This window comes from Pan paniscus, chromosome 1 (genome assembly GCF_029289425.2).
Source record: "Pan paniscus chromosome 1, NHGRI_mPanPan1-v2.0_pri, whole genome shotgun sequence".
Taxonomy (NCBI): Eukaryota; Metazoa; Chordata; class Mammalia; order Primates; family Hominidae; genus Pan; species Pan paniscus.
Window position 1 is genome coordinate 93,364,861 of NC_073249.2, and position 23,666 is coordinate 93,388,526.

The following is a 23,666-nucleotide window of genomic DNA, read 5'->3' on the forward strand; positions in this document are numbered from 1 at the left end:
ACAGCCGTGTGTGAATTTGGGTCTGTTATCAGGGCCTCTAACCTGCTCCCCGTGTGTCCTGCCTGGCTGAGGACTAACCCACCTCCACTAGGGGGTGTCCCTGGTCCTGTCTGCAGTGAGCAGAGCCTTGTTCTCATTCTGTGGGCCAGAAATGGACCCAGAGTTTCTCCCCAAAGTTCTTCCTTGGTGGGACTGGCAGGCAGGACTCCACAAGGGCACAGGGCAGGGAGCTTGAACTGCTGGCCCTAGGATGCGTAGCCCAGAAATGAGAAGAACCCTTGCCTGCCCTCCCAGGAAAAGTGGACTCCATGGAAGGGGTCAACCTGGCCTGATCCTGCCCCTCCATCTTTCTGTCTAGTCAGCTGTCCCGGCCCCCAACTTTGCCATGCCTGTCACGGTGCCCGTGTCCAATCAGAGCTCACTGCAGTTCAGCAATCCCAGCGGCTCCCTGGTCACCCCTTCCCTGGTGACGTCATCCCTCACGGACCCGCGGCTCCTGTCCCCCCAGCAGCCAGCACTACAGAGGAACAGTGTGTCTCCTGGCCTGCCCCAGCGGCCAGCTAGTGCGGGTGAGTGGGCTGGCAGGTGGGTAGGTGAGGTGGAAATGAGATGTGATGGGGACTTTGGGATTCCATTTTCAACAGCAAGTATTTCTCTTCACCCACCACAGTATTCCGCCATTTGTATGGCTCCTGAGGGAAGGGAGTATGACTCTTCCTCCTGGGGTCCCCTCTTCATGTTCAGTCCCCAAGACTCACTCTTGAAGGGGGAGTGTTGTCAGCTCATCCTGGTTCTGTTTTTCCTCCAGGGGCCATGCTGGGGGGTGACCTGAACAGTGCTAACGGAGCCTGCCCCAGCCCTGTTGGTGAGTGCGGTCATCCTTCTACCTGGAGGTGGGGAGGGGTGCCCGCTCAGTGGCCTCAGGGGGTCCAAGGATCAGGAACGACCTAGATGAGAGGAGAGGAAGATCCCAGGGCCAGGACTGGATGAAGAGTCAGTCAGAGATTTTTAAGCCCCTGGATTTTGTTTTCTGTAGCAATGATTGGTGTAGATGATCAGCAGAGATGGAGGCTCAGGGAATTCTGGGCAAACTGTGAGAATGGGCCAGCATTTCTAGTTGGAAGGGAAGACCCAAGTTTTTGCAGTTGAGTGTGGTTGGGATCTGGAGGATGAGAATGCCAGGCGTTCCCTAGACAAACAACAGGGACAGACTCACATAGACACTCACGCAGGCACTCAACACACATACGTGCATTCTCCCTCTTACAGAAGTATCCAGATGTTAGATGTGCATTTGTGAGCACACATACATAAGCCACAGAAGAGGCCGGGCATGGTGGCTCACGCCTGTAAACCCAGCACTTTGGGAGGCTGAGGTGGGCGGATCACCTGAGTTCGGGAGTTTGAGACCAGCCTGACAAACATGGAGAAACCCCATCTCTACTAAAAATACAAAATTAGCTGGGTGTGGTGGCTCATGCCTGTAGTCCCAGCTACTCAGGAGGCTGAGGCAGGAGAATCGCTTAAACTCAGGGGCGGAGGTTGTGGTGAACTGAGATCATGCCATTGCACTCCAGCCTGGGCAACAGGAGCGAAACTCCGTCTCAAAAAATAAAAAAATAAGCCACAGAAGAAAGGCTGCCCCCCAACCCCTGGCAGCGGACAGCCCCTCCTACCCTGTGCCGTTGTCTGGCTGGGTGACTGTGACTTCGAATGTCACGATTGACGTCACCCTGACATTCCTGCCATTCCCAGAGTGATCCGGGAATTGGGATGGAGGCAGGCACACACTTCCAGGGCAACAGCATGCTCTTAGGGGACAGAGCAAGGAAGCATTTCTGACTGTGGTCACTCTCACATCCTTGGACCTCAGCATCCCCCAGCTCAGTTTTGGGGCACTGTATAATACCTCCCTGGTGATAATTGTGTCACAGGGTCAGGAAATTAAAGGAGTGGGTGAATATGTCACCCTCTTCAAGGAGAAGGCCAGAGAAATGCTTGTAGACCTCAAGTGAGCAGTGATCCATAGAGGCCCTTGAGTCCAGCATGTGGAAAGTGGGAGAGAGCCCTCACTTGGCCTCCAGCCAGCTGTGTGGCCCTGGGCAGGTCATTACACTTCTCCCAAGCAGGCTCTAGTTTCCTCTTCTGTGAACAGGGCTAATGTCCTGTCTGTCTTGCAGAGTTAATGTGAGGATTAAATAAGATAATACATGTGTGAAAGGCCTGTGTGGATTGTAGAATATGGAGCAGATATAAAAGATAGTTATTACATTTGTTATTACCAGGCTAATTATGGTGGTGGCTATGTTATGTGTCTCCCAGTGCCAATAACACCATCACCAACAGTGAATGGCTTGTTTCTCCCAAGCTGTGGGCAACTTGTCACATGTTGATCCAAATCACATCATCCACCCCCAGCTCACGGCAAATGGAGCAGTCTGAGTGGTTGTTGGTTTGTCATGGTGACCAGGCTTCTCAGTGAGGCCCGGATTCCAGGCTGCCACCCCTTCCACATCCTGGTCATGGTGGGTCCTGTCCGGGGTAGACTGTGGGACCTAAAAATGCTGGACTTCCTGTCTGTGGAGACTAAAGTTGAGAGAAGACAGGGAGAGGCTTGGGTACAGAAGAACCTCTTGGCTGTCGCAGAGCCTAGAGGCAATGGCTGCTTTCCAGTTCTTCCCACTGACTTCAGAGTCCCATCACCAAGCCCTATCACATGTAGCTTGGAGTTAGGGGAACGAACCTAAAGATTCAGGAGTAAGGGGTACTTGCCTCCCATTATTCCCAAGACATGAAGTGTTCAGGGAATATCAGATAGCTCAGCCCCCACTCAAAGCCTAAGCATAGCTTTGAGAGGTTCCGGGTAACAGGAGTATTGGTGTGGGGAAGTTAATAGGGCTGAAGGATAGGCCCATGTTTTTCCTTTTACCCTCTTGTTGTCACTTCTCCAGGGAATGGCTACGTCAGTGCTCGGGCTTCCCCTGGCCTCCTCCCTGTGGCCAATGGCAACAGCCTAAACAAGGTCATCCCTGCCAAGTCTCCACCCCCACCTACCCACAGCACCCAGCTTGGAGCCCCCAGCCGCAAGCCCGACCTGCGAGTCATCACTTCCCAGGCAGGAAAGGGGTTAATGCATCACTTGGTAAGTGGGTGTCTGGGCCAAGGGTGGGGGCTGGGGAATGGAAGAGTAGGGACAGGGGAAAGAGCAGACCTCTAGCAGGAGAGAGGAAGGCTAGCCAGCAGTTAGGACTTCCCAAGAGAAATCTTGGAACCATGGCTTTTTATGAGATTTTTCTTCCCAGAGGGCCTTTTAAGAGGTTGCAGCACAAGAAGTACCAGCCTAAGGCAGTAAAAAGGGGCAGGAGGTGAGAGAGAAGTGGTGGGGAGGATCATAGAAAGGATTTGCCACTATAGCAGGAGGGATGGGGATTAGATGGTGAGCATTTCCTCACTGGTGGAGATTGGGATGGAGCATCTCTGGAAATGAGTCAGGACAGTGAAGAGCTCTGCCTTTGTAGGCTGGGTAGAGCCACCCTACTCTTATGCAGAGAGGTGACTGGAACAGCTGTGGGGACAGAGGTGTGGGGGAGGGCAGCGGCCAGAGACTGAACATCCCCTTGGTTTTATTTCTGCTCTCAGACTGAGGACCATTTAGATCTGGTAAGTGAGGCTGTGAGCTCTTTGCTGTGGCTTTGAATTCTGGGTATTGCTCTGCGGTCCCCCAGCATGAAGTATGTGTGCGTCCTTGGCCTCTCGCCTGTGCGTGAACTGTTGCTGTTTCTTTGCTTAGTTGCCAGGAGCTGTGCTTAGGTGCCAAGTGGGATTCAAAGGTGAATGGGGTGGGGGTGAGAGGTCAGACGTGTGTGTGTGTGCCTGTGTGTACATGAATGTCTGCATGTGGTGTTACGTTCATTCAGACACACCTTTCTCTGTATGTACGTGTGCGAGGGGGAGTGGGCCAGCCCAGGGCTCAGAGGTCCCACCCTGAAGCCTGGACTAGGCCCTGGACTAGGGGGCTGGATCCCACTAGTCCTCTGACTCCACTCAGGCCCACACTGCATTCTTGGGATCCAGGACAGGATCCTTCTTAGGAGGGAGGTCAGCTGGAAGGAGAAGCTGGTGTTTCAGGGGAAGCCAAGGCCCAGGCCCAGGCTGGACTTGTCCTTCTTGGTGGCGGCTTCCCACCTCCCCTGTCTCCCTGTGCTCCCTCCTGAACTTAAGTCCATGACACGGGCACTCAGAGGCATGCACAGCTGCTCATTTTCCTCCTCTGTCTCACACACTTACATACCCCCAGCCAGGAGTGGGGCGGGGGCTCCTCCCTCCCTAACTCCCTGACGGGAGGCCAGAGAGGCTGGAAAAGGCAGGCAGGCTTTGGCGGCCAACACGGCGGCAGTTTCGGCCCCAGCGTGGAGTTGGAATAAACAAGTGACTCAGCGGCAGATGGAGCTGACAGCCCCACACACGTGTGTGCATACGCGCAGGCACACGCCACGCCAGGCCCCACATTCCCCTCGCAGATGCCAGCACGCCTCTGCCGGGGCGTGTGCTGCAGTGTGATGGATGGAGAGTGGGCTCCAGAGAGACAGGGGATGGACGATGTCTCCCTTCCCTCACTCTGCACTGGGAGGCTGGGCGAGTGTTGGTGCTGGGGCCACAGGGCCAGTACACGTGCCTTCATCTTTCACGTGTGTTGGTGTCAGTGAATCTGTGTGTGCATGTTTCCCTCCATGGATCTGAGTGTCTCTGTGAATGCGCCAACGTGTGTTTGTATATCTGTGGGGGCCTCCGTGCTAAGGCACCCCGCCTTGGCTTTGGGATTCAGGAACCCCACCTTGGCCTTGGGATGGAGGGCCAACATAAAGCTGCCCACCTGTCAGCCACCTCCTGACGGACAGTTTTCTCCTACAGAACAATGCCCAGCGCCTTGGGGTCTCCCAGTCTACCCATTCGCTCACCACCCCAGTGGTTTCTGTGGCAACGCCGAGTTTACTCAGCCAGGGCCTCCCCTTCTCTTCCATGCCCACTGCCTACAACACAGGTGAGTGTTCATGTGACATGTGCATGTGTGCACTTGGGCTTGGGGCAGGCAAGTGACCAGACAGAAATGCTAGATATCCCCTGGACAGGCCACATCTGAGGAGGGCTGCTGATTTGGGGGAACCCCCACCTACTTATGGTTAACAGGTTTAGCAAATAAAAGCACAGAATGCTTTTAAATTTGAATTTCAGATAAAACAAGTAGTTTTTTAGTACAGATATGTCCCAAAGACATTCTTCTGCTAATGTATGTCCCAAAGACATATTTTATTTTTGGGTTTTTTTTTTTTTCTTTTTTGGAACAGGGTTTCACTCTGTCACCCAGACTGGAGTACAGTGGTGCCATCCTAGCTCACTACAGCCTTGAACTCCTGGGCTCAAGTGATCCTCCTGCCTCAGCCTCCTGAGTAGCTGGGACTACAGGCACATGCCTTCATGCCTGGCTCTTTTTAAATTTTTTTTGTACAGACAAGGTCTCTCTGTTGCCCAGGCTAGTCTCAAATTCCTGGTCTCAAGCAGTCCTCCTGCCTCAGTCTCCCAAAGTGCTGTGTTACCGACTGTGCCCAGCACCAAAGACATACTCATGCTAACAAATTATGTATTGTTTCATCTGAAATTCAAATTTAACTAGGCATTGGTTTTTTTTGTTTGTTTTTGTTTTTTTGAGGTAGTCTCACTCTTGTCACCTAGGTTGGAGTGCAGTGTTGTGACCTCGGCTCACTGCAACCTCTTCTTTCTGGGTTCAGGTGATTCTCATGCCTCAGCCTCCTGAGTAGCTGGGATTACAGGCATGCGCCACCATGCCCAGCTAATTTTTGTATCTTTAGTAGAGATAGGTTTTTGCCATGTTGCCTGGGCTGGTCTCAAACTCCTGAGTTCAAGTGATCCACCAAAGTGCTGGGATTACAGGCATGAGCCACTGTGCCTGGCCAGCATTGTTTATTTTTTAACAAGTACTCAATGGAGGAGGGAGCCCCTGTCCTCAGAAAGCCTGCAGCCTGAGGACGAGACAGGACAGAGGCAGGTCTGCAGATCATTCAGGCTGACCAATCTCTAGGCTCCAGGTATGGGGAGTGGTGAGGGGGACGTGGTCAGTTCAGAAAAGCTTCCTGGAAGAGAATGAAGGAATAAGAGAAAAGAGACAAGGAGGCTGAGGAGGCCAGAGAGAAAGCACAGTCAGGGTCAGTTTGCTAGCTTCCTGGGAAAGCCAAATGGGGGCTCCAGGGCAAGGCGGAGGGGGAAGAACAGCGTCTCTCCTCTAGTTTTGGCATGGTGGTGGAATGATGATTGGGGAAGGAAGAAGAGGGAAGAAGGTTAGAGAGGGGATCTGAAGGTAAAGAGTCACTTAAGGACATGAGAAAGGTCTCTGGATAGAAGAATTCAGATAGGACACCCAGTGCGCGGGCAGTCCTGGGTCCCTAGGGCCATCCTGGCCTGTGTCACCCACTCACTCACACCTGCGCAGGAACAGTCTATGATACTCTCAGCCATCCTTGCCTGTATGCTAAGCCACTGTGTCAAGAAGGACTTGCCAATAAGGAAACGCCTTGTCCCCTTGTTTCAGAGCATTCATGTGGCTGGGGAACCTGGGCTATTTCCAGCTAGAGACCTCTGCCTTCCTCAGGTTCTCTCACATGTGAATGGTTATGTCAGGCCAGTTCCTATGATGAGTTTAGTCTGGACCAAAAGACTCATAAACTTCTCCCCCTTCCCCAAGCCTCCCAGAGTTGAACCAGCCACCAGTGCAAATAACCACAAAATCCCACCTCCTCCCCACATGTAAAAATCCAGAACCCAGGCCAGGCGTGGTGGCTCACATCTATAATCCCAGCACTTTGGGAGGCTGAGGCAGGAGGATCACGAGGTCAAGAGATCGAGACCATCCTAGCCACATGGTGAAACCCCATCTCTACTAAAAATACAAAAATCAACTGGGTGTAGTGGCGCGTACCTGTAGTCCCAGCTGCTCTGGAGGCAGAGGCAGGAGAATCACTTGAATCCGGGAGGCAGAGGTTGCCATGAGCCGAGATTGCACCACTGCACTTCAGCCTGGCGACAGAGCGAGACTCCCTCTCAAAAAAAAAAAAAGTTCCAACATAAAAAGGCTGGGCGCAATGGCTCACACCTGCAATCTCAGCACTTTGGGAGGCTGAGACAGGCGGATCACGAGGTCAGGAGATCGAGACCATCCTGGCTAACACAGTGAAACCCTGTCTCTACTAAAAATACAGAAAATTAAGTGGGATGTGGTGGCATGTGCCTGTAATCCCAGCTACTCGGGAGGCTGAGGCAGGAGAATCGCTTGAACTTGGGAGGCAGAGGTTGCAGTGAGCCAAGATCACGCCACTGCACTCCAGCCTGGGCGACAGTGAGACTCCGTCTCAAAAAAAAAAAAATTAGCCGGGCGTGGTGGCACACGCCTGTAGTCCCAGCTACTCGGGAGGCTGAGGCAGGAGAATTGCTTGAACCTGGGAGGTGGAGGTTGCGGTGAGCCGAGGTTGCACCACTGCACTCCAGCCTGGGCAACAGAGCGAGACTTTTGTCTCAAAAAAAGGGAAAAAAAAGAAAAATCCAGAACCCAGCGCTCTGTGTAGGAAAGCCCCTCGTGGCAGGTTAAGAGAGCTGGAGGGACTGCCTCATGTTGAGGGACCAGACTCTGGCTTGTGTGTCTGTGTGTAGTTACCAGCCAGGTGTCTTTGAGCCCCTTCTCCCTTGCATGTGCACCCATGTGTGTGCCCAGCCCCAGGCTACTATGTCCTGGCAACTTCACAGATGGCTGCTTCAGAAGACACACGCTGTGGGCCCATCTCCCCATCTGTAAGAGGAGTGGGTAGACAGGAGGTCTATGAGGCTTTTCCAGCCCTGTCACTGGGCCTCTGGGGCCCAACCAGAAAAACCAGCCCTGAGGGTGGGGTGGCCTGGGGACAGGGACAGTTGGCGGAGGGCAGCTCAGACCACTTTTTAGACCACTTTTCTGGAGCTGTTTATCAGGTACTCTGTGAGGGTGGTTTTCTGTTTTTCTGCCATCTTGTTGGGCCCACAGTCTTTTGTGAAGCAGGAGGAAAGTTAGTTGGTGTCAGCCAACCTGGGACAGGCACTCAGGAAGGCTAGACTTAAAGATTCTCATCTGTCACTCTGGCATGAAAGCAGTTTCTGCCCCTGGGCCGCCCTTGGAGCCCTGCTGGGAAGTGTGTGAGATTTCTCATCTCCTCTCAGAGACCACAGGCTCCCTTTCCTCTTGTTACAGGAGCAGCTAAGCAGATCTCAGTTTAAACAGCAGGTGTTTTCAGGTGACCCTAGGTGTATAAACAAAACCCCAGTGAACACATTGCTGTTTAGTTGTTCACTGTTTACAGTCCTTGGCTGCAGTTCAAGTTCCGGCTGGGGGTAATCGGGCTATGGTAATGCCTCATGTGAGGGCCTGGCCCCTTGTTGACACTGGCCGCAGAGGCCTGGCTGTGGTGGCTCTGGGAGCAGACCAGTAGGCTGCCAGGTGGCCTTGGGCCATGGTCCTCCTTGGGGAGCCAAGCCTCCCAGTAGTAGATAGGGCTGGAATCTGGTGGAACAGTGCAGGGCTGGGAGCTAGTCTCCATCACTCACTCACTGAGGGGCCTTGGGCAAGGCACTGTACTGTTCTGGGCTTGGCTTCCTAGTTTGTAAAACAAGTGTTAGAAATAGTTGATTCTGGCCGGGCGCGGTGGCTCACACCTGTAATCCCAGCATATTGGGAGGCCAGGGTGGGCAGATCACGAGGTCAGGAGTTCAAGACCAGCCTGACCAACGTGGTAAAACCCCGTCTCTACTAAAAATACAAAAATTAGCTGGGCGTGATGGTGTGCGCCTATAATCCCAGCTACTCGGGAAGCTGAGGTAGGAAAAGCGCTTGAACCTGGGAGGCAGAGGTTGCGGTGAGCCGAGATCACGCCAGCTACTCAGGAGGTTGAGGCAGGAGAATTGCTTGAACCTGGGAGGTGGAGGCTGCAATGAGTGGAGATCGCACCACTGCACTCCAGTCTGGGCAACAGAGCGAGACTCTGTCTCAAAAAAGAAAAGAAAAGAAATAGTTGATCCTAGGGCCCGTTTCTGCCCTTGCTCTGCTTTTTTAATAAGCATTTCAAAACTCCTGACCAACGTTAGGAGACTAGAGCCAAGCACAGATCCCCCTCTAGAGAGATTTAAAGGTAATAGAGTCCTGGGGTCCTGTCTTAGCTCTGCCGCTGGCTTTCTCCATGACTTGGAGCCTGTTCCTCAAACTTGAGGCTGCAGTTGCCTCATTTGTAAAGTAATAATAGATAAATCTTTTGATTATTTTCTATGAACCAGATACTGTTCTACATGCTTTTTGTGTATTAACTTGCTCAGTCCTCACAACAGCTGTGTGATGTAGGTAGGATTATTACCTCCAGTTTATAGGCAGAGTAAGTAACTTACCCAAGGTCACATGGCCTAAGTGGAGGTAGCCTGGAAGTTTGACCTCATAGCTCATGCCTTTAACCTTATTGCTATATTGCAGAGATAATACTGTCTTCCCTGCATAAAAACAAAGGGCTGGAGCAAATGACTCCCTGAGTAATAGCATACTGGTGGGGTATTCGGATGATTGAGGGGTGCGTTCCCTATCACAGCACTCCCACTACCACAGTACAGCCTCAGGGAGGACATTTTCTTTCTTTCTTTCTTTCTTTTTTTTTTTTTTTTTGAAACAGAGTCTCGCTCTGTTGCCCAGGCTGGAGTGCAGTGGTGCGATCTCCACTCATTGCAGCCTCCACCTCCCAGGTTCAAGCAATTCTCCTGCCTCAACCTCCCGAGTAGCTGGGATTACAGGTGCGCGCCACCGCCCGGCTAATTTTTTGTATTTTTAATAGAGATGGGGTTTCACCATGTTGGCCAGGCTAATCTTGAACTAGGGAGGACATTTTCTAAACTGTCCCAAACAGGATACAGCATGAAACAATAGTGCTGTGTAAATCATGAAACATTCCGTGATTCTATTTATTCTGTGACAGTGCAACCATCAGTTTCTTCTTTAAGGTAGACATTTTATGACGTAATGAACACCCCCTCATGGGGAGATCTGCTGGAACCTTGGCCAGCCATGCTCCCGGCATGGTACCCTTGCAGCCCCTCTGCCCTTGGGCATGAGGCCTCAGGGGCTAACTTGTGTCCTCTGTGTTTACATGTGTGTGTGGGCACAGCAGCTGAAACCTGCTGCTATAAATTTTAGGTATTGACAGTTGAGGAGGCTTGGGGGCTGTGCTGGAGGTAGAATAGTAGTTGCAGTGATTTGCCTCTGAAGCCCTATTCACCAAGCTTTTAGCAGGGCTCCCCACTACCTTAGAAAGGCAATTGGAGCTTTGGACAGTGGGATATCATAGCCAATGAGGCTTATTCAAGGTGTGATAGTTGCTAATTGAGAACTTTACCAATACCCACCATGATGACTTGAAATATAATTGGCATTGGCAATTTTTGACAGTCTCTACAGAAACTGAACCAAAAAAAAAAAAAAAGGCAATTGGAGACTTGGCAGGTGAAAAAAGACGACGGTTAGACATAGACCTTCTCTACTTATCTTTTTCCATCTTTTTATTTTTTTAAATTGTTATGAAAGTGATACCTACACATGATTTTTTTTTTTCTTTTTGAGACAAGATCCCACAGGCTGGAGTGCAGTGGCATGATCATAGCTCACTGCAGCCTCAACCTCCCAGGTTCAAGCAAGTCTCCTGCCTCAGCCCCCTGAATAACTGGGACTACAGTGCACCCCACCACCCTAGCTAATTTTTAAGTTATTTGTAGAGATGGAGTCTCCTTATGTTGCCCAGTCTGGTCTCAAACTCTGGGCTCAAGTGGTCCTTCTGCCTTGACCTCTCAAAGTGCTGGGATTATAGACATGAGCCACTCGCCCAGCTGATTTTTTTTTTTTTTTTAAGTTCAACACTATTTTTAAAAACCACCTCTTGGTCGGATGCGGTGGCTCATGCCTGTAATCCCAGCACTTTGGGAGGCCGAGGTGGGCGAATCACTTGAGGTCAGGAGTTTGAGACCAGCCTTGCCAGCATAGCAAAACCCCATCTCTACTAAAAATACAAAAATTAGCTGGGCGTGGTGGCATGTGCCTGTAATCCCAGCCATTTAGGAGGCTGAGGCAGGAGATTTGCTTGAACGTGGGAGGCAGAGGTTGTAGTGAGCCAAGATCACACCACTGCACTCCAGCCTGGGCAATAGAGTGAGACTCCATCTCAAAAAAACAAAACAAAACAAAAACCACATCTTTTCATCCTGTTAAAACACAGCACCTCATGGTTATTATGACTTAGGTTTCTTTAACTCTGAGTACCGTCTTCACTGAATTTTTGTGGTCTTCTTGAATTCCTTACATCTGTCATTACACACTCCCTGTCCCCTCATCCCCACAGTCCTCCTGGAGGCAGCTCCCTCATAGGAGCCTGTGTGCTCTCCCCAACTCCAGGTTCATCCTCACTTTTCCTCCATGCAGATTACCAGTTGACCAGTGCAGAGCTCTCCTCCTTACCAGCCTTTAGTTCACCTGGGGGGCTGTCGCTAGGCAATGTCACTGCCTGGCAACAGCCACAGCAGCCCCAGCAGCCGCAGCAGCCACAGCCTCCACAGCAGCAGCCACCGCAGCCACAGCAGCCACAGCCACAGCAGCCTCAGCAGCCGCAACAGCCACCTCAGCAACAGTCCCACCTGGTCCCTGTATCTCTCAGCAACCTCATGTGAGTCCTGGGGAGACTCCATGTGAGTGTGTGGGAAGGGAGAATTGAACGGGAAGAGGAGGGACCTCTTGGGAGCTGGGTTCCCTGCAGGGTTCTAGTGGACATCCTATGAGGCTGTGCACTGCACAGTCTGTTAGGCAACAGTGGCACCCCTGGGGTCTCTTGTACAGACCCAAGAGGCTCACCCTGAACCCCTTCTGAGAGCCAGCCCCAGGGTAGGGGGTGGGAGGTGGGGGGCCCTGTGTTGCAGAAGATGACATGGGATGGAAAGAGAACTAATATTTCTTATTTCCCTTCTCTTCCCTTCATTCGACCCTCTTCTGATCACTCTCCATCCAATTGCCTCTCCCCAACACCCCATCCCCCATATTCTCATCCTCTGTTCTCTCTCACTTTCTGTCTGGTGTCCTATCACTTGTTCTGTCACTCACCCCCTCTGTTTTTATCCCTTGTACCCCATTTCCACTGCCTGCCTCCAGCCCGGGCAGCCCCCTGCCCCACGTGGGTGCTGCCCTCACAGTCACCACCCACCCCCACATCAGCATCAAGTCAGAACCGGTGTCCCCAAGCCGTGAGCGCAGCCCTGCGCCTCCCCCTCCAGCTGTGTTCCCAGCTGCCCGCCCTGAGCCTGGCGATGGTCTCAGCAGCCCAGCCGGGGGATCCTATGAGACGGGAGACCGGGATGACGGACGGGGGGACTTCGGGCCCACACTGGGCCTGCTGCGCCCAGCCCCAGAGCCTGAGGCTGAGGGCTCAGCTGTGAAGAGGATGCGGCTTGATACCTGGGTACTGTAGCATCACCTCTCCTGTCTGCCAGTGTCTGCTACACCCAGGGACTGCCCCGCGTGCCCCCTAACCTGTTTTATTTCCCACCCAAGAGGCCTTGTGGCCGGCTACCCCTTCCGCCAGCCCTTCTAGGGCAGCACCAACACCCCTTCACCCCTGCCAAAGGCCCATCTTCTCCCTCCCTCCAGCATCAGTCCTTCTGCTCGATGACTTCTTCCCCTCACAGCTGGCCCTGCCACTAGAATCCTGGCCCTATGGGGAGAGGGGAGTGGGGGGTGCATACCCAAAGCCTGGGCCACCCCCTCACACCCCCTTCTCCATCTCCTCTCTTCACAGACATTAAAGTGACGATTCCCACTCCCCTCCTCTCAGCCTCCCTGATGAAGAGTTGACAATCTCACCGCCCGCCCTTCCCTGCCCCGGGCTCCTCCCGCTCGACCCCCACTTCCTTTCTTGTGCTTCGTGTCCTGTTGACGGTTACATTTGTGTATAATTATTATATTATTATTATTATTATTATATTTTTTTTAATTTGGATTCTCGCTTTGGAGAGGGGGATGCTCTCATCCCCTCTTTCTGTACCCCCCACCATTTTCACTGGCTGGGGGGCTCTCTTTTTCGTGGGGAGGGGGGACACTTTGCACGTTGTACACATATGCTGCAGGAAGGGGGTGGGGGGCCCAATAAGGCCTTTGGGAAAGGACAGGTGCCGAGCCCTGCATGTGGAGCCCTCCCACCCCACCCCCAGATAGAGGGAAATAACCAAAAAACTACCAAACAACAGAAACCCACACTCTAGACTGAAACCCCAAGGTGGGCTTGATGGGTGGGTTTGTGTTTCAAGGGGAAAGTGAGGCAGAGGTTCTGAAAAGGGTCTCTGTTTTTGTGTTCATGTAGCCATAGGCACATGGAGCAGAATACTTAAGCCTGGCCCCCAAATGCCCCTGCACACACACGTGCCACACCTGCGCCGATTCTTGTGTGTGCTGCACCCCCAAGGTGTGTGGGTGCTGGCTGAGCTTTGGGCTGGGAAGGCAGCCTGGGAATCTGAGGCTGGAGACAGGGGTTTGAGGTGGGGGCCTCTCTGGAAGCACATTTGGAGAGAAAGACAAGAGAGCCATGAGGAGAGGGCTGAGGAGGGCAGAAGGGCTAGGCAGGGGGCAAATTGGGCCCCTCCCTTCCCCAGCTTTTCTCTAAGATATACAGTGCAATAGCTCCCCACCCCTCAGTTGACGCCAGCCCTGTAAAGCTGGCCACAATGTGCAGGGAGAATGGGGAGAGGGTCTTCAGTGAGGTGGCTGGGGCGAGAGTCGGCCTGGACTTCCCTGGGGTGCTCCAGGCCAGAGCTCTTTCATTGGGGCGAGTGTGGTGAGGGGACGTCCTTGGTCTTGCACGCACACTACCTGGGGGAGTCAACACTGGGATGGTCTGTGGGGTGGGAGGGCCTACGGATGGGTCCGTAGAGGTCCCACCTCCCTCATTCCTCCTTGGCCCCTCTCCCTAGCTTCTCCTGTTAGCTCCTTCTGCTCCTGACCCCACCTCCTTGCTCTTGGCACCCCCATTGTCTCTGGCTACCTCCTTGTCCCACCACCTCCAGGCTGCATCCCACCTTCCCTCTTGGCTACTGTAATTGTAAATAGCGACCTTTGGAAAACGTTAGCGGTGTAACAGTCCAGGAAACTGTTTTTTGTTGTTGTTGTTGTATTGATATGAAATGAGATTCTATTTTTGTCAAAGTATATTGTAATAATAATGACTCAAACGGCCCGTACTGTACAGACGAGATTCTTCTGCTGTTGTTCTTGCTCCCCTCCCCTCCTCTGAGTCCGCCCCTCCCTGCTGCCTCCTCAGTGGGGCAGTGGGCAAGGGGCCCAGGGGCAGCCGAAGCACGGGGTCCTGAGACCTCAGGCAGGATTGGAGATCAAACCAGAGGGGGCAGGCCCCCAGCCTGCTCTCTAGGATCACCCCCCGCCCTAAGGAGCCTGGCCTGGGGTGACGTGGCCAGGCAGACTGTCTGCCCCACTCCTTCACACAAGCCCAGCTCCTCTGCCCAAGGGGTGCGGTGCCCCCTTGGGGTTTCCTCCCAGTTGGAGAGTAGAGTTAAGACAAGGCCCAGTTTTGTGTTAGCCGACCGTCTTTGCCCACCTCTATGACCCAGCCTCTTGCAGTATTCCCATACTTGATGCAGGGAAGGAACCAGAAGCAGAGGGGCCTCTACGCAGGTACACACGTGTACCTGAGTGTGTTCATGAGGGCATCTGGTGTTTATGTGTCTGAGTGTAGCTTTGTATTTATGTGTGTGTGTGTGTATGTCTGATTGCACGGGTGTACTTTTGTATTTATGTGTGTGTGTGGTTGCACGGGTGTGCCTCTGTGTGTCTCTGACCCTGGCTGGGTGTGTGTGCAAATCTGTGTGACTGGAGCTCTAGGGGCATCTCTGTGTCTGAGTGTGCCTGGTGTGTGTTTACAAAGGGAGAGTTGGCTGCTCCAGCTCCACAGCCCTGGGACCCCAACTCCTGTCTTCCCTGCTCCTTTCCCTGTGTTCACCCTCAGTTCTGACACATTGAACTGCAGTTGGGGGGATTGGCAGTTAGCCCTCTGTGCTTCTCCCTGCAGCCCTACCTCTGCCAAGGTCTCTCCCTCCAAGGACCTCTGCTTCCACCCACATATGTCCACTTAGTCACCCACACTTGACACAGTTCCTGGAGTACCCTCTTCCCCCAACCCCAGACCTGCTTTCAGAGCAAAACTCAAGTCCCTCTTCCTCCGTGAAGCTTCTCCCTCAGCTGAGCAGTGATCACTTACTCACTCTTAACCCCAATCCGCTGACTGGGTGGGGACAGCACGTCCAGCCTTCCCACCTCTCCTGCAGGCTTCTAGACGGAGTTTCAAAAACTGATGAGCCTCGATCCAGGGCTTGAAAGAAGCCAGGGTGTAATCTTGTTCATGCATGCGTCCCCAGAGCCTCACCCAGTGCCTGGCACATAGTAGGCACTCAATAAATGCTGAATGGGTGAATAGTTGAATGATAGGTGCTCAATAAATGAATGAATGGCCTTCCCTTCTCAGGCTATTCCCACCATTAGTCTGCCCACCTTTCTAGGCTGGGCTTGGCCACCATTAAACACGGAGTGGGGGTGAGGGCCCCTGCAATTCACGGTGCAATATTCACCAGTTTTGCCCTCTGCCTCATAAAGGCAAACCTGGCTTTTGATTACCATGTGTGGATGTTTCAGTGTCCTTTCTTCTCTGTCCCTGGGGATGGGGTGGTCTGTGAATATGTGACATTTCTGCAGTTCAGTATCCGAAGGTTTCTCTTGGGGGTAGGGGCTCCTGGGCGGCCAGATGAATGGGTCCCTGGGAACCCAGACCTCAGATGAGGACTTAATGTCTTCTTCCTCTCAAGCCAAATTCGCCTCCACCCACTCCCTCTGAAGAACTGGGCATTTGCCAAAGTAACCACTGGAGTCATCTAATGGCCCTCCCCCTCCCCAGGTTTCCCACAGCTTTCAGGGACAGTGGGCAAGAGGACACCCCCCCCACCACCTCAGTGGAACACACCATCCTCCCCCCTCAACAGCACACTCAGTGCAGCAAGACTGACCCCTGACCCCCTCCCAGCCCTCCCCACCTTGGACAGGAAGGAAGTAATGCACCTTCTCTTGCTGATTATTTATTTGTTTGGAGAGACAGAAATGTAAAAGTGTATCTAGAAATATCTATATCTCTATATATTTTTAACTGACTCTTTGGAATCCCCTGGGGTGGGGTGAGGGGTAAGTTTAGGCTTTCGCGGAGGGGAGGAGACATGGAGCCTGGGAACTCCTTGTTCTCCCCTCTGCTGCCTTTCCCCACCCCTTAAAGCAGTTGGTAGAAGGAATGGTATTTGTATGGGGGGAGGGAGGCTGGAATGGAGAATCTGGATTCTCTCCTCTTCCCCATTCTCCAGAGGGAGGGAGGTGGTGAGGAAGAGGAAGGGAGGGGCAGGATGGGCCATGGAGGTGCCCCACCCCCACACCTGACAATCACCCACACTCCTGGGGCTCTTCCTGGGTCCTGGGGCAGGGCGAGTCCAAGTGTGAGGCTGTTGATTTGTTTTCAATATTTCTTTTCGTGCTGTATGGTGATGCTTTCTTAGTATTCTACACAATAAGAAAAGACAAAGTCCTCGAGATTCTTATGAGTTTTGTTTGAAAACTCTTTCACTATATTTGTTGTAAAGAGGTTTACTATTAAAAGAAAAAGAATACACGTTTCTGATACTTCGGCGTGGGTTTTGGTTTCTTTGGTGCCGCGAGGATGGGAAGGAAGGACTGGTGTGGCCCCATCAGGGTGAGAGGCAGTGCTTCATCTCAGCAGGGAAGAATGGGGGGCGGCCTTCAGGGCGGGGCACTTCCACATGTCTCAGGTGGGGTTTTCAGGTGAGAATTTCTTCTAAGTGTTCTGTCAGAAGGAGGCAGCCCCAGCCCACACTAAGGAGGGATTGCCCAGCTAGAAGCCTCAGGAGGGATTCTGGGACACAAAAATAGAAATGCCACCCAAGGTTGAGTTCAAACCAGAATGGTGTTGGTTGTGGGAGTTGGCACGGTGAGGACCTTTGACTGCTGAAAGCCTTCAGCAGAGACTTGCCCGGGCACTATGTTAGGCACAGGTGGATTCCACTCTCGTGCTCCTCACAGCATGCTTCCCTCCAGCAGAGGAAGCCGCTCTTGCCCTTTCAAAGTGCTTTAACAGTGCCAAGGAGCCTCTTTCTCCCCACCTGACACACCCCACAGGACCACCCCACCCCACTCTGCCATGCCTTCCAGCCAGGGTCGTCTTCTCTTAAACTTGCCTCCTTGGCCGGGCACGGTGGCTCACGCCTGTAATCCTAGCACTTTGGGAGGCTGAAGCAGGCAGATCACCTGAAGTCAGGAGTCTGAGACCAGCTTGGCCAACACGGCGAAACCCCATCTCTACTAAAAATACACAAATTAGCTGGGCGTGGTGGCGTGCATCTGTAATCCCAGCTACCTGGGAGGCTGGGGCAGGAGAATCGCTTGAACCAAGGAGGCAGAAGTTGCAGTGAGCCGAGATTATGCCACTGCACTCCAGCCTGGGTAACAGAGCAAGACTCCATCTCAAAAAAAAAAAAAAAAAGCCCGGGCGCGGTGGCTCACGCCTGTAATCCCAGCACTTTGGGAGGCCAAGGCGGGCCTCGGGATCACCTGAGGTCAGGAGTTCGAGACCAACCTGACCAACATGGAGAAACCCCGTCTCTACTAAAAATACAAAATTAGCCGGGCGTGGTGGCACATGCCTATAATCCCGGCTACTAGGGAGGCTGAGGCAGGAGAATTGCTTGAACCTGGGAGGCGGAGGTTGCGGTGAGCCGAGATGGTGCTATTGCACTCCAGCCTAGGCAACAGGAGTGAAACTCCGTCTCAAAAAAAAAAAAAAAACCCTGCCTCCTCCCTTATACCCGGCACAGCCGTGCCCTGGGGCAGATGCAGCGGCTGTGGAGGAAAGCAGATCCGGCTTGGCTTCCTCCGAACAGGGTGTGGCTGCTTCTCTGTACCTAGCCCAGGTGCTGCAGAGGCGAACGTGGAGTGTGAGGGGCCATATACAATGGCAGAGACAGGCCTACGAACGCCTAAAATCCATGAAGCATGATTAAGGCTGTGTGTGCTAGCCTTAGTTGTGGGAGCACACAGGAGTCAGGCTTCATGCCTTGGGTTTCCTCATCTGCAAAATGCCGATGACCATCTGTACTGGTCCTGCTTCCCTCATACGGTCATTGCAGTCTTCCCCTCACTTCTCCCTCAGTAGAGGCAGAGAGGAACGATGAGCTGAGCAGGAAGGGGTTAAGAGGATACCACCCTCTAGAGGAGGCTCCCTGTTGGTTACCTGCTCCCCTGTAGCAGCTTCCAAGATGACCTCCAATTATCCCTGCCTGGTATTCATGCCCTTGTGTGGTCCCCTCCCTCAGTGAATCATGGTTGGTATGTGTGTCCAATTAAAAAAGGCAGAGTGATGGCATGTGACTTCCAAGGCTAAGTCATGGCTCTACTCTCTGTCTCTCGCTAAGTCATGGTCTCTCTCTCTCTCTCCCTCTCTCTGTCTCTCATTTGCCCTGGAGAAAGCCAGATCCCATACTGTGGGACACTTAAGCAGCTCTATGGAAAGGCCCACATGGCAAAGAACTGAGGCCTTTTGCCAACCACCATCTGAGTGAGGCCATCCTCTCCTCTGTCCTTGTAGTTCCCCAAATTCTGCAGACATTGGTACAGGTGAGAACCCACTGGTACAATGTACACTATAGCTCAGCCACAGCCATGAAGAGAGGACCACTCTCTTCTGCACATCTGCTGTTGGTTCCTCAGACTGGCCTGGCCTGTACCTCCTTCCTTATAGGCATCATTCCATGATGTCTTGGGTAGGCATTAGTTTTGCCCACACATATTTCCTGTTCTCTTCCCTTCCTGGACACACAAAAGGCCGTGCATCCCAGTCCCTGTATAGTCAAGTGGGGTTATTGGGCTAGTTCTGGGCAGTAGCCTATAATGGAAAGTAATGTGTGTCCCTTCTGAAATGCAGCTAGTGCCTGATTCTTCAAACACTCTTTCCCTGTTGTGGGAATTGCAGAAGCACGTGTTGAGGAGTGCTAGCAGATCAAAGCAGCCCAGACGGCTAAGCTGCCCTAAGGTTTTGTCCAGCACGAGTGGACTTTGTGTGAATAGAAAGTAACTCTGTTTTGTTAAACTACAGTGATTTTGAGTACTGTGTCTGCAATATAACCTATCCTGACTGATAAAGTATCCCTCTCACACTTGGACAACCTTGAAGCCTGATCTACTGTATACTCCTTGTTAGTGTGGCACAAGGATCTCTGAACTTGGCATAGTCCAGAACTAACTGGTTCAACTCCTAGTTCTGCCACTTACCAGCTGTGTGGTCTTGGGTAGTCACATTCTTCTTAAGCCTCTGTTTCTATAAAACAGAGCTAATAGCTGCTTGTTTTCTCTCACCCCCCACCTTCCCCGTTTCCAATCCATCCTCCCCATCTTTGGCCCAGCTCTGATAATCTAACATGTCATGGTTCTGCACTGCCCACCATCTAAAGTCCTAAGTCCTTGGCCTTGCTCCCAAGGCCTTCAAAGAGCCAGCACAACCTCTTTTCCAGGCTTAGTCCCTATGGCTCCCTCTGCATCCCTTGAACTCTAGGCAGACCAGACAGCCCTATCAGTTCCCTGACAGATCCTTTGTGGTATGGCTCACGCCATAATCTGTCTGAAATCCAACAAACATACTGTGTGAAACCTTGTGTTAGGCACTGGGGACACAGGAATGAGATAGCTCCTACCTCTAGGCAATTCACAGTCTAATGGCCACAAGAGACAAGTTAACCAACAGTTTATACTTAAGTCTGTGTTAAATGTCACATAGAAAGAATGTAAGTGGGCTTTTGGGATCAGAGATGTGGTACACCCAAATCCAAACTAATGAAAATGAGAGGAGGCTTCTTAGAGGAGGTGCTTGAGCTGGATTTTGAAGACATAGGAGTCGCCTGGGCAAATGAGAGTAAGGAAGACATTCCTTATGGCAGGAATAACACATAAGGTATGGAGAGACTATGGTGGCTTCAGGAAATCAAATACTGTGGTGCAGGTCAAAGGAACAGCACATAGAACCGAAGAGGTAGGCAGAGGCCCCGTTATGAAGGGCCTTGATTGCCAAGACTTGGACTTTATTCTGCAGAAGATGTTTGGTCATCAAAAGATTTTAAGTAGAGGAGGGATTTGACCAAACTTGCATTTCAGAAAGCTCCTGCCAGTAAAAGTTCCCCTCTGACAGTAATGCTGAAAATCAACTGGAAAGGAATGCCGCATTGGAGGCAAGTGGCCTGTCAGGATCCTCTACAAGTAGAAATAGTGAGAGCCTACACCCAAGGAAGTCGTAGACAGAAGGATGGAGAAAAAATGAGTTTTGTAGATACTGAAGAGAATACTTACTACTGCTACTAGTCAAAGACATGAAAATAGATGAATTTACTTGGTTTAGGTAAGAAGAGGTCTAGCAAAAAACTGCTCTACCACGCCTATTTCTATTTTTGCAACCCTTCCTATCTTTAAGGTTTTACTCCTACAATTTTCCCATCATGAAACTTTTCCTGATTTCTCTCCCTCCCTTGTCCTGCCCAGCTGGCTGTGGTATCCTCCAATGAAGTGTCTCAGGAATCTGCCCCCCTCTTTTTTTTTTTTTTTTTTTTTAAGATGGAGTCTCGCTGTATCACCCGGGCTGGAGTGTAGTGGCATGATCTAGGCTCACTGCAAGCTCCGCCTCGCAGGTTCAAGCGATTCCCCTACCTCAGCCTCCCGAGTAGCTGGGACTATAGGCGCCCGCCCCCACGCCCGGCTGATTTTTCGTATTTTTAGTAGAGACAGGGTTTCACCATGTTAGCCAGGATGGTCTCAATCTCCTGACCTCGTGATGTGCCCTCCTCGGCCTCCCAAAGTGCTGGGATTACAGGAATGAGCCACCGCACCCGGCCAGGAATCTAACCCTTCTTTATAGCACCTACCTCATTTTACCTGGAAATGTAGGTACCAGTTTCTGTTTTCTCTCTACAACCGTAGTGAAGCTCCTTTTAAAAATGCACTGCCAGCCAGGCACGGTGGCTCACACCTGTAATCCCAGCACTTTGGGAGGCCGAGGCAGGTGGATCACCTGAGGTCATAGTTCAAGACCAGCCTGGCTAACATGGTGAAACCCCGTCTCTACTAAATATACAAAAATTAGGCCAGGCGCAGTGGCTCAAGCCTGTAATCCCAACACTTTGGGAGGCCAAGCTGGGCTGATCACGAGGTCAGGAGTTCAAGACCAGCCTGACCAACGTGGTGAAACCCCATCTCTACTAAAAATACAAAAAATTAGCCGGGTGTGGTGGCGGGCGCCTGTAGTCCCAGCTACTCGGGAGGCTGAGGTAGGGGAATCGCTTTAACCTGGGAGGCAGAGGTTGCAGTGAGCCGAGATCGTGCCACTGCACTCCAGCCTAGGCAGCAGAGCAAGACTCCTCAAAAAAAAACAAAAACAAAAATTAGCCGGGTGTGGTGGTGCGCACCTGTAATCCCAGCTACTCGGGAGGCTGAGGCAGGAGAACAGCTTGAACTCGGCAGGCGGAGGGTGCAGTGAGCCAAGATCGTGCCACTGCACTCCAGCATGGGTGACAGAGCAAGACTCTGTCTTGGGGGAAAAAAAAAGAAAAAATGCACTGCCTTGTCCATGTTTGTATCTGTCCCCATGCCTGGCACACAGTATGTGTTCAGTGGGGCTAAAATGAAATAATGCATGTGAAAGTGCACTCTGTAAACTGTGGAGTACTACAAACCCTATAGATTTTTAAAAATAATACTCAAGAGCATACAACTTTTTGCAGCTTCTCCTTTACTTTTCAGCTGCAAGATCGCTCCTGAAGCAGCACAGATCCTTAGGGTCCCAGTTTTCTGGACTCAGATATCGGTGCACAGAAGAATTAGCACCCACTGGGCTCCTGTATCCAAAGAGGCGGCTCTTGGTAGGCAGGAGGCAAAGGGTGGTATTTGTTCCAGCCAAGAAGGCCAGACCACTTCTCTGTAGCTCATGTTCTTCTGACTCACACCCCTCAGTCCTATGGGCTGAGTAACTTTTCCAGCCTTGTGATTGTGGAAACTTGTTTCAGAACAGCATATGTGAAAGGGACACTTGGGCGACCCCACCCCAGGTCCCAGAATGGCTCACTTCTACTGGAGCCAATACAGCCCCCTCATATCAGCCCCTCGTATCTGTTTGCAGTCTTTTTTTTTTTTTTTTTTTTTTTTGAGAGTCTCGCTCTGTCACCCAGGCTGGAGTGCAGTGGCGCGATCTTGGCTCACTGCAACCTCTGCCTCCTGGGTTCAAGCGAGTCTCCTGCTTCAGCTTCCTGAGTAGCTAGGATTACAGGCGCGTGCCACCACACTTGGCTAATTTTTGTATTTTTAGTAGAGACGGGGTTTCACCATGTTGGTCAGGCTGGTCTCGAACTCCTGACCTCGTGATCCGCCCTCCTTGGCCTCCCAAAGTGTTGGGATTACAGGCGTGAGCCACGGCGCCTGGCACTCTGTTTGCTGTCTTAAATCACTGTGTCACTATCCAAAGTCCATTCCCCTGCCCTATTTCACACTTGGTAAACCAGAGGCCCAAGAGGAAAAGGAGGCAGTAGGAAGCTCCTACAGCCTCCTGCACTTCTCCCTGCTAGGTCTAGTTCAGATCAGCCTGGGAGGGGGCGCTTAGGATTTAGTGCTTCCAGTCGGACTGATTTACATTTGACAATCCCCCGCCCCCCGCCCCCCGTCACCCCCTCCACCCCGCCACCTTTGCTTTGTACTTGCTGCCAAGTGTTTAGAGCTCCAAGGGCTTCGCTCGGGCAGTTTGTTTGGTCTCATAAAGTGCGGTCCCCGCCTTCGTAGGGGAGAGTCACTTCTATTTACTGTGCATCAGCCGCCACGTGCCCCATAAAAGCTGGTGACGACGCTGCCGGCCCGAGCTGGGAGGGGAGGGACCCCGCCTACGGGAAGGTCACGAGCCCGCCAGGCCCCGCCCTCACGTGACCTGCGGGGCCCGTCCTCGCCTGTGTCACTACCCTCGGCGGAGAGCGAAGGCTCGCACCGGCCGTGGCATCCAATCCCTGTCCTGCCAGCTATAGCCGGGCGGGGAGGAGGGAGCGGTTCCGGGTTCAGAAAGAGAAAATCTCCATCTAAGGCGAAGGGGTAGAAGGGAGGTCGAGGGAAGGCAATAAAGTCACTTGTTTAATCTCCTCTATGCTGTAAAATCCCCGAAGGCAGAAATCACATAGTCCTAAGTGTATGGCACACAGAAGACGCTCAATAAATGGCTGATTGGCAACTGGCCATCGGACCCTGCTCGGATGCAGCGCCAGTCCCGCCGCCCTACGCAGCAGTCCCCTCACCCCTCTCCCCCGGCGTCCTCCCTGCTGTGACAAGGCAAATGAGACAATGGTTCGGCCAACCAACGCTTCCAAGCCTGCGGCCCGCGGCCGGGAAGTGTCCTCAATCCGCTCGTCTAACACTGCAGTGGGTGCGGCCA

The 23,666-nt window shown here is 52.4% G+C and overlaps 1 protein-coding gene and 1 non-coding gene across 6 annotated transcripts in view; both read left to right on the forward strand.

Annotated features, from left to right (window-relative positions):
• Positions 1–16,828, forward strand: part of MEF2D (myocyte enhancer factor 2D) — a 37,711-nt gene extending 20,883 nt beyond the window's left edge. For 3 of the 5 annotated variants that reach the window (XM_034937610.3, XM_034937595.3, XM_034937606.3), the window contains exons 5-12: positions 359–569; positions 809–865; positions 2,952–3,142; positions 3,640–3,660; positions 4,912–5,041; positions 11,540–11,780; positions 12,260–12,566; positions 12,903–16,828. In XM_034937610.3, the coding sequence (XP_034793501.1) occupies positions 359–569; positions 809–865; positions 2,952–3,142; positions 3,640–3,660; positions 4,912–5,041; positions 11,540–11,780; positions 12,260–12,566; positions 12,903–12,914 (1,170 nt within the window). In that variant the 3' untranslated portion in view covers positions 12,915–16,828. The remainder of the gene's footprint in view (positions 1–358; positions 570–808; positions 866–2,951; positions 3,143–3,639; positions 3,661–4,911; positions 5,042–11,539; positions 11,781–12,259; positions 12,567–12,902) is intronic. The other 2 variants (XM_063599035.1, XM_034937613.3) reach the window with 1 other exon arrangement.
• Positions 10,391–10,528, forward strand: LOC112438238 (U4 spliceosomal RNA). The gene has a single exon (XR_003026697.1). It is a non-coding gene; the product is annotated as a U4 spliceosomal RNA (small nuclear RNA).
• Positions 16,829–23,666: the final 6,838 nt, after the last annotated feature.